At 35.3% G+C, this 15,392-nt stretch overlaps 1 protein-coding gene across 1 annotated transcript; it reads right to left on the bottom strand.

The window, feature by feature from the left end:
• Positions 1-3,386: 3,386 nt before the first annotated feature.
• On the bottom strand, positions 3,387-14,916 carry MAD1 (mitotic checkpoint family protein). The gene is made up of 16 exons (XM_021968959.2): positions 14,491-14,916; positions 13,863-13,962; positions 12,409-12,569; positions 11,442-11,639; positions 11,273-11,365; positions 10,933-11,046; positions 9,931-10,178; positions 9,037-9,208; positions 8,268-8,378; positions 7,977-8,180; positions 7,694-7,856; positions 7,452-7,542; positions 7,005-7,074; positions 5,729-5,857; positions 5,490-5,528; positions 3,387-3,742 (listed from the first exon to the last, which is right to left on the bottom strand). The coding sequence occupies exons 1-16, from the start codon at positions 14,659-14,661 to the stop codon at positions 3,653-3,655; spliced, it is 2,154 nt and encodes a 717-aa protein (XP_021824651.1). The 5' UTR covers positions 14,662-14,916; the 3' UTR covers positions 3,387-3,652.
• Between the last annotated feature and the right edge of the window lie 476 nt (positions 14,917-15,392).

The raw sequence follows: 15,392 nt of genomic DNA, 5'->3' as shown, positions 1-15,392 counted from the left end.
AGGGCATATGTGTCCTAGCCTATATGTCGGCTGGCGCATTAGCATTGCAATGACATTGACGTTGTTGAAGGCATAATTGCGCTCGAATTGGGGGTTTGTGTTTGTAGGCTTGCAACCACGTAGGCCACGGAAGATGCAGCAAGCAGTGGACCAAAAGTTGGTGTGATTTTCAACTCTTGGACTTGGCGGGGGTATTGTTTTTGGTGTTTGTTTGTGTGTGCTTGAAATAAGTCAACACACCAAATAAGTCAGAAGTAGGCTGAACTTGGACATAAGTCAGAACCCCTCATCCCTAGGCCTATATCAAAAACCAAAAAGCCACTTTTGTTGGAGTTTGGACGATTGAAAAGAGCGAGAGCGGCATAAACAAATTCAAAGCACCAAACAATTTTCAAAATCTGCAGGAATGTTTTTGTTAAGGTCAAACAAAAAGGCTCTCCGCTTGGATTGATGAAGTAATTGGTGGCGGTAGGTGGGCATGCACTCTTACTTTCCACTCACTTTCCCTTGCCTTTTTCTTCTCTTCATCTCTTCATCTCTTCTTCTCTTCATCTCTTCATCTCTTCGCTTGTGTAGAAAGATAGCTACTAGCTAAGTTAAAGTCATGCAAACCAATAAATAAATATTTATAAATGGTTTATTATCAAAGCTCTGCAACTCAGTTGAAAATGGAAAATATTTATTATTTTCTTTATAATGGTCATCATGCTTTGGCATTCATTGATTCATATGGGTCAATGACCACATTCTCATTCAGCCCTTTTTTCATGTGAGACGGCTATCTATGTCTATCCACGCATGGAGAGTTTTTCTGCCACCCCAAGATTTTCACATGATTCGTTTACGACGGCAGCATATAAAATTCTTCTTCTTCTTTCTCTCGCCGACAAGCCAATCTCCTCAATATAGAATCACAAAGTTCACTGTGTAAATGTGTATACATTTATGTACAAAGATCCTCTATTAAGAGATCTCTCAAACACCCTTATGTGTGAGATACATTAATTGTGGAGTCCGGTACATACTGTATCATAATGATCAAATTCGTCTATTTTTTAAGTCTTGATTTAAAGATATGTCCTTGTGAAATAAATAGACAAATTAAAAACCATTAGAACATCTATTCAAGAAAATACTAAAATGACGTACATTTCATTGAGTCATTAAATGACTTTAGAATTGAGCGAGTTTTTGAGCAATGATCTTTGAGAAACAACTTGAAAAAAATAGACAATTCGAATCATTAAAACACAATGCAACATATAGGCCCGATAAAATTTCCCTCAATCGAAACTCATATTCATACACATATGTATATACTTGTCGTTTTATTTATACACATATGTATATACTTGTCGTTTTAGTGAAGTGTTTGTGGACAGAGAAACTACACTTGATATTTAGACAGACCTTCACATTTCAACAACGATAATGTTTAGGTTCCAAATTAAAATTTATTTATTTTTATAAATAAATTGGGGTGAAAAGGTTTGGAACTTATCATAGATTCCCAAGTTAAAATTCTAGCCAAATATCTAAGTTCCAAAATCTCAATTCAACGGATTAAAGTCACAAACTCCACCGCCACCATTACCACTGCTGTCACCATCATTCCCACAACCATCACTGCCCACTACCGCCACCTAGTTATATTTGATGCATCATCAATGATTCTCCCTTACAAATTGATGCATCCAACAACAACAAAAAATCCATATTTAAATCTCATCTTGCTAGAATCATATTTGATAGGTTAGCCATGCAAGAAGTATTACAGATTCTACAAAAATAAATCATGTTTGATGTTTCAAATTCTCACATCTCATCATTTTGAAATCCCATCATCCTATTCCTAACCCACTCTTTTACTACACCACTGGTGGACGTAAATTAAATAAATATACACCTCTATTAGTGAAACACAAGAGAAACGAAGCTTTTGACACCTAAATTTGCGGCATTTTCTTTGACATAAAATCACAAGATAGCCATTTTGAATGAGTGCCCACTTCGTACGGACCAAAAGCAGAGCCAGTATAAGGCACTATTTTGCTATTTTCGGTTAATAATACTATAACACGCGTGATAACTTTTCCATTTGACATAACGTTATAGCAAAATAATGTTATCCCCCTTACAACCAAATTTTCTCCCTCCCCTCACATATAGAATCCTAGCTCCACCCTTGCTACGAACTACAAAAAATTGGTTGGATAAGTCGAAAAAAGCACCCCCGCAGTTGATTCCAGCAACCCCACTTTGTTTTTGTACTTGTCTCATTTTTTTTTTCTATTTCTTTTCTTTTCTATGTACTATTTATCTTTTTCCAAGGCCTTAGAAAACTTCTTAGAAAACTACGTACAATTTTAGTAACACTGATGTAATATTGTAAACATAATTAATGCCAAAGCTTCCAGCGGCACATCGCATTGATGTGAGTTGAGCCGTCCGTTTCCATGACGCCATGCTCACGTGGCAAGGACGCATAGAGAAGGATGGTGCAGTCTTACAATCAACATCACCTACGGGTTGACCACAAGTGTGCACACCCTCCAGCCTCCAGGTGTCATGCTCTTAGGACATGACCAATTGTCCCCCATCGATAGGAAGGAAGGAAGAGCAAGGCCTGAACCTAGCTAGTGGCCCCGGCCCTCAGGCGCCATCAGTTGATAGCCCCACCAGATCCAGACATCAACACAACTTAGACACCATTTAATTTCAAGTCACTGCTTATAGGAGATTCTAAGTTACTAATCCAAATGATTCAAGGGAAAAGCTGTATTCCTTGGAAGATGATATCATACGACATTTGCTTTCTCAACCACCAAGTTACACTTTACACATCATATTCACATTATATTCATATTCATATTCATATTCATATTTATTTATCGAGAAGTTAATATGGTACTGGATAATTGAGCACATTTTAGGACATAATTAGGATAACTCTCGTAATCGGTTTTGTAATTTTCCTTCTTCGGTTCTTTTTATATACATGTTTAGAAATAGGACCATAAAAGATCTTAAATACCCAAAAGCATATTTGGCCAATTTTAGAAGCCCAAGCCCTGGCCATCTACCAGTTGATAAACAAATTCTCTCCCTCTCATTGTAATCTCTCTTGATTTCTTTGCTTGCAATACAATACGTAAGTGCATATAGCATGTTTTCTTACTTTGGAAATACAAGTTAACAATCAATTTAGCACAAAACAAATACACTAAAAATAAAGTCAAAAACAGAAAATGGCACCACATTAGGTTCTTAGAAAACTACAATTTTAGTGTGCTATCAACTGATGGGGCCTGATTAAATATTTTATAATAGAAAAGAAAATGGGCCTACCAATCTACTTGTTAAATGAATTTACAGACGGGACTATATATTTCAAAGTTTTTACCATGGTAACTCACAAAATTACTGCTAACAGTGTCTGGGGAAATGACAAAGATAGATACACGCAATATATCAGCAGCACATTTGCTTTTCAAGTCTATATGCAGGAACACAAACGTAGACATGCATATGCCAAAGTTTCCAGCATATCACCAATTTAGGGAAGAAGCAGTAAGTAAAATATACAATCTTGGTGACTAATCTGTAAGAGACATTGCTTAGAGCGCAAAATCGATGAGTAGTTCACTTTGTTTCAAGTTAACGTTCGCCGGTTGAAAGACTCCACAGTTAGGTTGGCAGTGAAAGCTGGGATTGAATTTAACTTCCGAATAAATATCTCAACCTGCAAAATGATATCTTACATGAGTTGACCAATAAGAGGTCCAGGTAGCCCAGTTCAATACCAGCACCATGTTGATAGATTAAACATAGGCCCTGAAAAACATCCGACCCTTATGAATACCATATCGATCCAATGGACAACTCATAATGCTTTAAAGAGCATAGTTTCTTCAGAAATTATTTCCGCAAAGGAAATACGACTATAGGTCACTACAAAGTATTTTATTGTTGCAATACTAATATATTCATTTTCCCATCTACTGTTAATTCCCCACCTAACCCGCAAAACAAAGGGCATGAAAGAAAGCAAGAGCACAAATAAAAGAAAAAGGGGAAATCAACAACTACTGTTTAGAACTAAGAGAATCACAGTTCACATTGCCATTTGTCACATCCTGTGAATCATGAACATAAAAGCAATTGAGCTTCCTAATGGAATTCTCAATCTAAAAATCTGGCATAGGCTAGATCATATAAAGCAATGGTCCTACCAGTATAGAAGCATATAAAATACTTTTTTAAGGAAAATTTGCACAAAGACCACCTATACTATAACTATTAGGGGTGTGTGCATTTACCACCTAATCATTTTTTTTTTCTTTTTCATATTTCCCTCCCAAACTCTACTTTCAGTGCTAATTACCACCTCCATCCAATTCTGTTGAAAATATCTATTAACTCAACGGCAATTTATTCAATTCCTTTATAATTAAAAAGACAAATAAAATATTTCTAAACTTATAATAATAATAACAATAATTCAGCATCACATCTGGCCTCTCCCTCCCCCATCAGTCACCCATGGTGGGAGCCCATTTCCCACCACCCCTAGCTATGGCTTTAGGTTGAAAACCCAGGATCACTCTCCCATGCCTTTCATACCACACCCCACCACCATCCCTCGTTGTTACTCCTCCATGAAAACCCATCACCCCAAAACACATTCTTTTCCAAGAACACATCGCCTCTCACTCTCAACAGTGAAAACAAAGTTGCCTTGCGTAGACTATCTTGTGGTATGTTCTCCCTAGAAATGCTTATTTACTTCAGCACTGCAAATTATCCATTATGTGTTAGTTTTTTTTAATCTCTGATTAATAATATTTATTTTATAATTAATGTGTTTTTACTCCTTAAAAGTAGTAATGGTTTTATGGGGTCATTTGTATTTCCAAATTCTTTATCTGGTTGGTGAGAAAATGGAGGAGAACAAAAGAATTAGGGACATTTCAATTTCATTTCAGGGATTAACCTCTGTTTAAGGAAATTGGAAAGCGTGGAATTTTCTTTTCATTTGGCTTAGTTTGAAAGCGAAGTTGGGATTTAGAGTTTTATTTTATTTGCCTTTTATCAGCATGGAGGCATCTGATAGAAGCAAGGTAACTATAGTAAGAATGGGTGATGAAAATGTGGTTGAGATGCGTATATATGAAGGAAGAAGAAAGGTCCATGAAAAATGTGGGTGTTTTGTATGGAAGATAAGGCTATTCTTTTTCTTTTTAATTAAAGGGATAAAACTTTGTGAATGGGTGTCCAAAAAGTTTTTTGGGTGTGTTTAGAACTATTTAATATATATTTGGATGGAATTGGATTCACACTAAAACTGAAGTTTGGGTGATTAATTGTCGAAAAAGAAAGGGTGCCAAACGCACACATCCCTAATATTTCACAAGGTGTTTGTGAAATTTCCCAACAGAAAACATAAAATACAACTTCTAAGAATTGTAGAAAAACATCATGATCCATACCTGATGAGATATCTCAGGATGCGAGGTATAATCATTTGCCTGTTCAATAAAAATAACACAATTAGTAAATTCCGTCCTCTCATTTGTTATGTTACTAACTCAAATACAACAATAAAGGTAAAGTCGTAGATGTGGCTGTTGTTCCATTCTCATTGAAATCTGAAGGAGTAAAGTACTATTTAAAATGAGCTCATTCTTGACAGCCTGAGAAAATGAATTTTTATAAACTGCTGTCTTACCAAAATATTTGTACTCCCTGATTCATATTCAAATTCAAGTTTCTCATCATCACTTTGAGCATATATAGATTGGAGGGTAAAACGTGTAACAGGGATTCCATTGGGACGCTGGTGTTCATCCATTACAATCTGCCAAAATTGGAATAAAAAGATTACACATTAAACTTTAGCATCAGACACTAAGTCCACTATCTAAATGCCCTTTTCCACTCATCTACCATTCTTTCCCACTTTTTCCATAATGAAATCCAATCAATCAATTGCTAAAGGATTTAATCATTTTCCTCACTAGATTGATTAGAGATAGATCCATAGAAAATAAGAACGGTAGAAAAGTATTCTCAGCCCTTATCACAGATTTAACGGGGAAGATGCTAAATCAAATAATCCTTATTAGAAAATATTTTTAAGCTAAATGAGATTGTATGGCGTGTTTCCCACTGTAGCTTTCCAGTATAACACAAACACCCATTGTATCATTGTTCTCTTCCTTGATAACATTGGAGTAGCATATAAATGACAGACAATATATTATTTTGTACACAGGAAAGGAACATTAACAATGGCCTAGGAATGATATATTTTAGACCAATATTTTGGTGGAATGATATATTTTAGCCACAAAAATATTGGTCATGATCTCAACTCTCTTATGGTCTCCAAAGAGATAATATTATCCTTTTCTATCAAAGTTAATGTAAATAGAAGCCACTTAGTAAATCAAATTAGCATGTCTGATGAACATAAACAAAATCGATTTGCTATATGCTTGAACCTTAGTGTTAGTAAAGGATAGAAATATGAACTTTTAGCCTCTAATAAAAATTAACCAAAAAATGATCTTGCTTGAACAACACAATGAAATGCCTCAATACATAAGTTTTTTCCTAAGCATTGACATTTAGTACCTTAGGAAAATATAGAATAAATATACACTTGTGGCATACTATCCAACAATTGAATGCAAGGTATTGTTCTGTGGCTTAAATAAATCAGTTTCACACGCTCGCTGGTAGAGATATACGAAGACAAATGCATCTTACACACAATATAAGATTTTTTTCAACTCATACTCGGAAACCAGGTATTTGTTTCAAATTGTTTTTAAATTGGGAAATAGGAAACCTTTTACTAACTCTATAAGTACTTTATTAATTTTCATATACCATCTCTACATATTTTGTAATTGCAATTTCTTACTATAATGATTACTGTGTTAACTGGAAAACTAGTCATATGAAAATATAAAGAACAATGAGCAATGCATATTGTATACCTTGTAACCAAAAAGCTCACAGCATGCCCTCCTGAACACTGAAATTCTGTCAGCAAAAACAGTTTTGTACCTGTTTCATGGACATATTCAAATGTTCAACCAAAAGGCAGCGTTGTAGTTTACATGAAATTGTGAACAAATGATGCATAAGATTTTTTTTATAAAAAGAAATACATATTGGTCTCCTAAAAGCTTAAGTTAATAGGCAATAATGCAAATAATTATATCAAGCATAAGAGACAAACAGTCCCCCACATAGTAGGGCCGCCCAATAACCTAAATCACATCCAATCTTCTTACACTTGAAGGAAAAAAAATTAACCAAAATGGGGAACTTCAACATTGGAGCACAATATGCTAAGCTTTTTTAAAACTTATGCTATAGAAAAGGGGGCAACAATGGATATCAAGGTTCATACATATTAACAATATCCATCAGTCACTCACCTTTCCTCGCGTTTTTCAAGAGTTGCAATTTGTTCTTTCAATTGCACTATCTTCTCGGATATGTAGGAATCCACTAATTTACCAGCATCACCTGAATGAAGGAATGGAAATAAACTCTTTAAGTAATCGCATGACTAAAACAAATTAAACATCTGACTTTGAAAATTAAAAGAAAACAATATAGAAAGTTTCTAATTACTATGCAAGTTATACCTCAAAGTTCCTAACCATGTGCTTCTTACCTGATTGACTTCTCAGTTCTTCAACAGCCTGTAACTTCTCCTTCGTCTTCTGTAACTCAGTTCGTAATGCCTCTATAGTTTGTTTTGCTTCATTATCAACCGTAAGAGTATTCACCATTCGTAAAACTTTAGTATTTGCAGCAGAGAAATCACCATGACCCAGCTGTGGAAGCAAAAGATAATAAAATTACATAATCGCATTGCATGTTGCTGTTTGTAAGAAAAAAAAGATAATCCTGATAACTGGGAAATCAATAATGCTCCAAACAATTTTGGCACCCACCTTGGACTCCAACAAAGCAATCTCTGAACCAAGTCGATCGCTCTCCCTCTCCAATGACTTTATTCTTCTAGCTTCATTGTTTAACCTCTCATTAAGCAACTTTATTTCTTCACGTTGACGACTATTAACTTCTTTTTGTTCACAAAGACCACATTCCAATTCTTTAATATAGCACTCTTTCTTTGCAAGAGATGATTCAAGCTCCTGCATGTGCAAACCAGGAAAGCAACAATGAACTTAAGGAGAGATTTCAGAAATAAGAAATAGTACAGAAAAAAGAAATTATATAACCTGAAGAAAAATTTGACTGGATGTTTCATGTCCCGCTTCATCATTCTTTGCCAACTTAAGTTCATTGATGAGATTTCTCAACTTATCTCTTTCCTCAGTAACCATAGAGAGCTGCAATTTACCACAATTTCTTCATCACAAATTATTACAAGATAATAGTATTTTTCTTTCAAACTTCCTTTTGGGACTGATTATATGAAAAGTTTTAGTATTAAAGCTTTCAGAAGGTTATTCTTGAAAAGTTTAGTATCAAAAGGCTTATGTCTGACCTTGCAAGTGGTTAAACACCTGAGAAACATTGATCTTATACTGAATTTTCAACTTATATTCATCAAGTTACAATACATTTGCTTCATAGGATTGCTAAGACTCAAAATCTGCTCAAATAATAGTTACCTCGCATGCTATAACAATATTGTATAGATTACCAAAATTAAATATCCAAAATCACTCCATGTGAACGGATGTTAAAACAATGTATCCATGAAAATGAAAATGTTAGACAACAGGAAGATACATGGTCCACACCTGACACCTCCATTTAGAGTCTGATAGATGCAGGGTGCAAGAAAGTTTGTATTTTAGGCATAAGCATTAGCATATCAATTTGGTTTATTCTTTTTATTTTTATTTTTATAATTGAAATATAAGTGTTAATTATTTATTTCTTTTAATGAATAATCATTTAGTGTCTAATTATTACAGTTTCCTATTATATGAGGTTATTTTCCTTCAATAATTCATGAGATGCCCGAATAAAAAGGCCTACCATCAATTCAATCCGGTTAACCTCTGATTTTGATGCATCCACCTTCTCCTTGGCCAGTGCAGCCTCAGTTTCAGCATTTTGTTTATCAATTTGTGCAGCATCCAGAGAGACCTCCACTTGTTTCAAGCGGGCATTTACCAGGCCCACCTTCATCATGCTATCAATTACCTCTCTGCATTAGATGGGAAAATCTCAATCATTGGAAGCTGAAAAAATAAACTTCTTCGATGTTCAGGCAGCGAAAAGCACAACAAATATCAGACAAATAAATAACAAGTAAAAAAGCTCTTTTGCATAGCGCAGTGGGGGGAGATGAGGTGGGGAAGATAACAGCATTAATACATCAAACATGAAACCCTCATTAATACATCAAACATAACTAGAACAAAAGGAATATTTTAAAAAAATAAAACCCTGATTCCTGAAGCCCCAAAAAGAAATAAAGATATACAAAGTTGACACAGACAGGATCCTTCTGAACCATCTTCAACTGCTTCAAACACGAAATAAATATGCATGGTGTCATAAGGGTGAAAACCAGAATACCAGAAGTCTAGAAATGATTCAAAAATTTCTGGGCACTGAAATTAATTACATGGTAACAACTACAATTACTGATGTGGTACTAGATATGCAGAATTAATCACCAAATAAAGAAGTCACACTATGCATGGCAGTGCCTGCCCCGCCTTATAAATAAATTTTAAAAATTTTAAAAATTAAATTTATATAAATAATAATAATAATAATAATAATAATAATAATAATAATAATAATAATAATAATAAAAAGCAACAAGTAAAGTTTCAGATGTTGAAGATTTATGAAATTATTTATTCTTCTAATCGATCCAGGGAAGCTGGCTCAAAGTACTGACATGAGCAACTCACATACTTTTGCAAAGCTGCAAATTTAACAGGTATATCCTCAGAACATGATACGCCTGGAATGTCATTCAGCATCAACTTCCAAGATGTCAATTCATCCTTCAAAGTCTTCATACTTGGCTGCAACTCTTGTAGCTTGGATAACTCTGACTCTACCCTCTCTCTGCGGCTCTTTTCTTCCAACAATTTTTCCTTCAATAACTCAACATTTTCATGAGAAGATTTCAGCTTTCTTGCTTCCCTCACTTCAGCATCCTAGTTAAAATTCATCGAACAAACAATCAGATAGTCATAAGAGGAATGAGTTTCATGAAACAACAAAACGACCAGTAGAACACAGCATACGTTAAATCTGTATCATGAGATACTTATTTCAGACTCAAAGGTCAAGACCCAAACTACATTGTGCTACATTAGTTTTGTTTGAGAGCAAAAAGTCTACCCTCTTGCAGCAAGGTTCTTCTTTTTATTGTGTGTAATGAGGATGGCCCAGTACTACTAAAATGAACTCAACATAGGTACAATTGGCCACCAATTAAATGACATGTAGAATTAATAATAGGACCACCGAAAAGAAAAATGATCCTCATATTCCTGTGGCATAGAGCCTGATTTTTGTGCATCCCTTTAGGCATCAGTGTTCAGAGTTTAGGTACAGTTCTTTTCAAGCTTTTTTTTTTTAGGGTTGGAGGGTTCCTGTGCTTATCTTGTTATTCTTGCTGTTTTGATGTAATAACTATGACGATTCTTTAAGCAGCACTTAAAATAAAAATAGGGAGGCACTCAAACAATGCAGTATGAGCCTTAATATGCATGCCTAAAACAGGATAATAAGTGAAAAATAGAAAATGTATAATTGATAAAAAAGAAAGTAAAGGAGTCTTATGAAAAATCATGAATATGTACATGTGTGTGTATTCATGCAGAAAGGCATATAAATCAGGCAAAGTGCATGCTAGCTTTACAAATATTATTCGATAGACAGGAAAGATCAAGATTGTAAACTTACATAGTTTCTTAGTTCTTCTTGCAGATGTTTAACCAAAATGTCATCCGTAGATTTAACTTCTTGTAATGTGGAACTTGATAGTTTCCTTTCTACTTCACTCTTCTGTTGCACACACTGGAAAATAAAGATGATATAGCATTTAAAAGATAAAATTGATCAACTCATGGTACTATAAGTTCTTTATATTAAACAAGAAGACAACTCAATCTTAATGCCAAGCAGAAAACCTTTCATCCTATTCGCATTGCAAAGGGACAGGACATGATGTATATATGAAAAGATTTTTCACAGAACATATCAACTGGTCTCCAAGAGGCAAAGGCAAATAAGAGATGCATACCTCACTAAGTTGCTCCTTAAGATCATCCAGCTGCTCTTGCAATAGCTCTGATTCTTTCTCAGCATTATGAGCTCTGCATTCCATTCGTTCAAGCTAAACAAGAATGTGGAAGGTTGAATGACTGTTAATGTTCATATACAAACTTGACTCAATAAAAACCACCACTTACATCGGCAGTTATTCTAGCAACAGAAAGCTCGGATTCTTTTTTCAGATGGGCAAGATCTTTATGGAGACGCTTTTTTTCCCTCTCTGTGCTCTCAGAAAGATGGCTCAGTTTCCCCTCTAAGCTACTCGCTTTCTCCTCAGCCAAAGCTGCTGAAGACTCGGCTTTCATGCGAAGGTTCATCTCGTTTTGGAGCTTCACCTGAAATTTCAAATGCGATACAAAGAGTAGGGTAGGGAACAGTTTGGACTTCCAAATGGAAACAGAGAAACTGATAGAGAAAGCAAAAGAAACATTCTTTTGGGAAAATAGAAGAATTACATTCAACACATTACAGAAGAATTATAAGGTTGGTATATCTTTAAAGTTAGAGCACAAGATTTAAAATGAATAAAGCTAGGGATTTGATTTGGAGGTTCCACTCATGCTATGAGCCTATGAATACTACAATCAAACCACGGACAATTTTCTTTGGGCTTAATGGCATCCACATTTCTGTTGGTATAGGTGATTGTTGAGGTTATAGGCCTAAACTTAATTGTGTATGTGTGTAAACCAACCAAAAATAAATGGACTATAATTACAACATTACTACAAATAAAACAGAAAGCAAGAGAAGGAGAAAGAAAGAAAGAAAGAAAATTAGTTTACAATCTCCAACTAATGTGGGATAATGAAAGTAACAAATTTGTTTTACCTGCTTTATAGATGTTGCTAATTATATATAAGCATTTAGGCATTGAGGAAATGTTGCGGTAACAAATAGTTATTCTTTTTGATTAATAAATTAGAGGTATCAAATTATCTGAGTTTCATTAGTGGGTATCTGTTAAGCTCATGATGTTTAACACAAGACAAAAGTTTTCGTTCTCCTTAATCACAAAATGAAATGGGAAAGGACGTCAACACATGATGTATTTGAACTTTGCTCCTGCATTAATACATCTTTGATAAAGGTTTAAACATATACCTCAAGTTCACTGTACGATTGTAATTGTTTAGTCAATCTTTCATGAGAATCGTGGACCTCCTTCAAAAGCTGCTCTTGCAGAGCCTGTTCACGTCCCTTTGCAGCGGCAAGTTCTTGTTCTGCATATAAGAATTGATCCAGAAATTTCTTCCTCTCAGATTCTGCACCACAAACAATTAATTAGGGGGCATAAACTTAAAATGGATAATCCAAAGAAAATTTTAACCTAGTTATGCTTGCAAAAAGCAAATGAACCTCGTTATACTTACAATAAAGAAAATGATGACCAAATATATGTTAAAGACTTTTGATTTAAATGAAAAGAAAAAATTATCTTGCAGCAGGGTACAGCAGTTGCAAACAAGAAAGAAATTATCTGTCTCCAGTATTGTTTATGATTTTCAGATTTTGTAATTTGGGTTAATATTGAGTTTTAACATAAGGGGCTCACTTCACAACACAAATCCGAGGCAAGTCTCATCTGGTTTTAGGTTCAAGTTACTAGGAATTTAAATTCATTTAAAAGATACAGGCATTTTATTTGCAGCCCATAAATTAATATTTGTCTAATCCAGCCCATCATCTGGTTTTCTCAAGTCTAAATTTGGTCATACATGACTAAATATTGACTATCCTATTCCCAGTAAGAAAAGAAAAGATTCAAAAGTGTAAATATTCATTACACTCAAAAGAAACAAAACTTTGCAAAGGGAATTGAAAAGATTTTGTTGGTTTACCACTATTCACAAATGCTTAAGATGTTAGGATGTGGGTCAACTATTATTTTTATATTCCAACTCTCCTCATGTGTGGATCTCCTCACCACTAGATAGCCCCACAGGTGGAATTCAGCAATTTGGAGGTTGCAATCTCAGTAATTTGAACACAAGATCTCCACTCTGATATCAAGATAAAATTTTGTTGATTTCCGTTGTTTCAAAAAATAAACCACCCTTTTTTCCTTCCATTCTTCTTTCAAAGCCTAAGTTGTTTTACAAAGCCTGAACTTCTGTCTCTGCAACCATAGCCCACTACACCACATGTTTATTTTGCTAAATGAAACCACCACATAAGAAAATTTTGGCTAAGTTATCTGGGTGTATCCAATTAAGAAGAATATACCCTGCCCTAGATAAGAAGAACCAAAAATCCCTAACTTTGTCATTGTTTGGGAAAAAACAACAATACACAGTTCCATATCACCATATTACATCCTTAGAGAATCCAATTCAATCAAGGAAAGATATAATATTTTAGAATATTTGTGCAACAATAACAGTGTGTTTGGAATCAAAATTTGCAATAACAATTCAGCCTGCAAGAATAAATAGGATTTGTACCAAACAGATTTACAGCATCGAACTGTGAGAACCACAAGTAAAAAAACTTTGGGAAAACTGAAGAATAAAAACGATGGTAAGCAATGTATTGGAACATCTTATTCAAAAACGCACCAACTTTGCAGAAGTTGTTATTTAATGCCTCCAACCTAGATTGATAATCCAAAACTTGCTTCTCCGCATTGCTGAAGGCATCTATAAAATCTGATTTAACCTGTGACAAATGGGGGAAAAGGCTCTTCTTACCCATAAACATACATTAAAAAGGAATACATACAATGCATAAAGGTCTAAATGCAAAATAAAAAGAAAACACTGATGATCATGCAAAATCCATATTAGACAACGACCTCCAGGCAAACAATTTGAAGTGTAAATGAGGGCAGACCAACATATATCTTATAAAAACACACTGGTGATAAAACTAGAGGCAAGAAATTCTAAATGGTCCAATTCGAAATACGATTGTCAACATATATCAGAGTTAGCTGCCAGAATGAAGTCCAGTTATGGAAAAATTCAACGAATGAATTACATCATAATTCATCAAGAAACAAACAATGATGATATGACTGATATCTATCTAATGAAGGATTGAATAGGGAAGGTGTGCACAGTCCACCCATCACATAATCGTGCAGAAGAAAGCATTCACTTCAGGGAGAGAACATGCAAAGCCTATCAGCCACTTCGATAATCAATGGAATATTAAATTTAGAGAGAGAGAGAGAGAGAGAGGAACCATTTGACGGCATTGGTAGGTGCATAGCAAGTGGTGGGAGGAGTCGGTGGGTGGAAGGGAAGAAGGAGGAGGGTCGTCCTCGTAGATGACGAGAGGGCCTGGGCCAGCAGGAGGTGGGCTCTCCATCTCCGTCGCCCGTTGCTTCTTCGCTGGGGGAGTTCTCACTATCATCTTCTTCAACCAATCCCAAACCTAACCTAACCTAGGCAGCAGCCCTCTCTCTCTCTCTCTCTCTCTCTCTCTCTCTCTCTCTCTGTTGTACGAAACAGGAGAACAAAAGAAGCGAAGTGCTAGGTGGGTGGTGGCCTAATTTAAACGCAAGGGCGCCATTTCTAAAGGCTTTTCGTCGTCCACCTCCTTTCTCTTTCTCCCCTTTGCAGAGAAGGGAAAATACCCTCCAACCCAAATGACAGTGCCACACAGTTTTTTACACATAAATTTACAAGTTTGTCAAATGAGCAATGTCACTTATCATATTTATATCCCACATTTCTATACCACATGATGTGGCATATACATATCATATGTCACATCTCTACTTCTCTACTATTATAAAGTGAGGTGAAAATAGGCTTCACACCAACAGGAGTTGGTCCAAGTGGAAGGGGCTTGGATCCTTTAAACAAGAGGTCCTGGGTTCGATCCCAGGCGCTTGCGAATAGAGCAGATTTTGTTGGGAGAGGTCCTCGATTTGCGCCCGACAATACCTCGAGGGTTAGTCCCCGCAATTGCGCGGGGGATACCTTGGTTTTCACCACCGAAAATAGGCTTAACCAAAAAAAATTGGACTGAAACACCCCTGAAACAAAAAAACCAATAGCTTATGAGAACTTTATGTTTAGAGTTTGGATGGGTATTTTCGTAATATCATTGATTTTGTTGATGATGATCATTATATTCAT

Source organism: Prunus avium, chromosome 1 (genome assembly GCF_965620075.1).
Source record: "Prunus avium chromosome 1, drPruAviu1.hap1.1, whole genome shotgun sequence".
NCBI classification, from domain to species: Eukaryota; Viridiplantae; Streptophyta; class Magnoliopsida; order Rosales; family Rosaceae; genus Prunus; species Prunus avium.
Note: the sequence above shows the minus strand (reverse complement) of the source record. Positions and strands in the feature narration are given on the sequence as shown.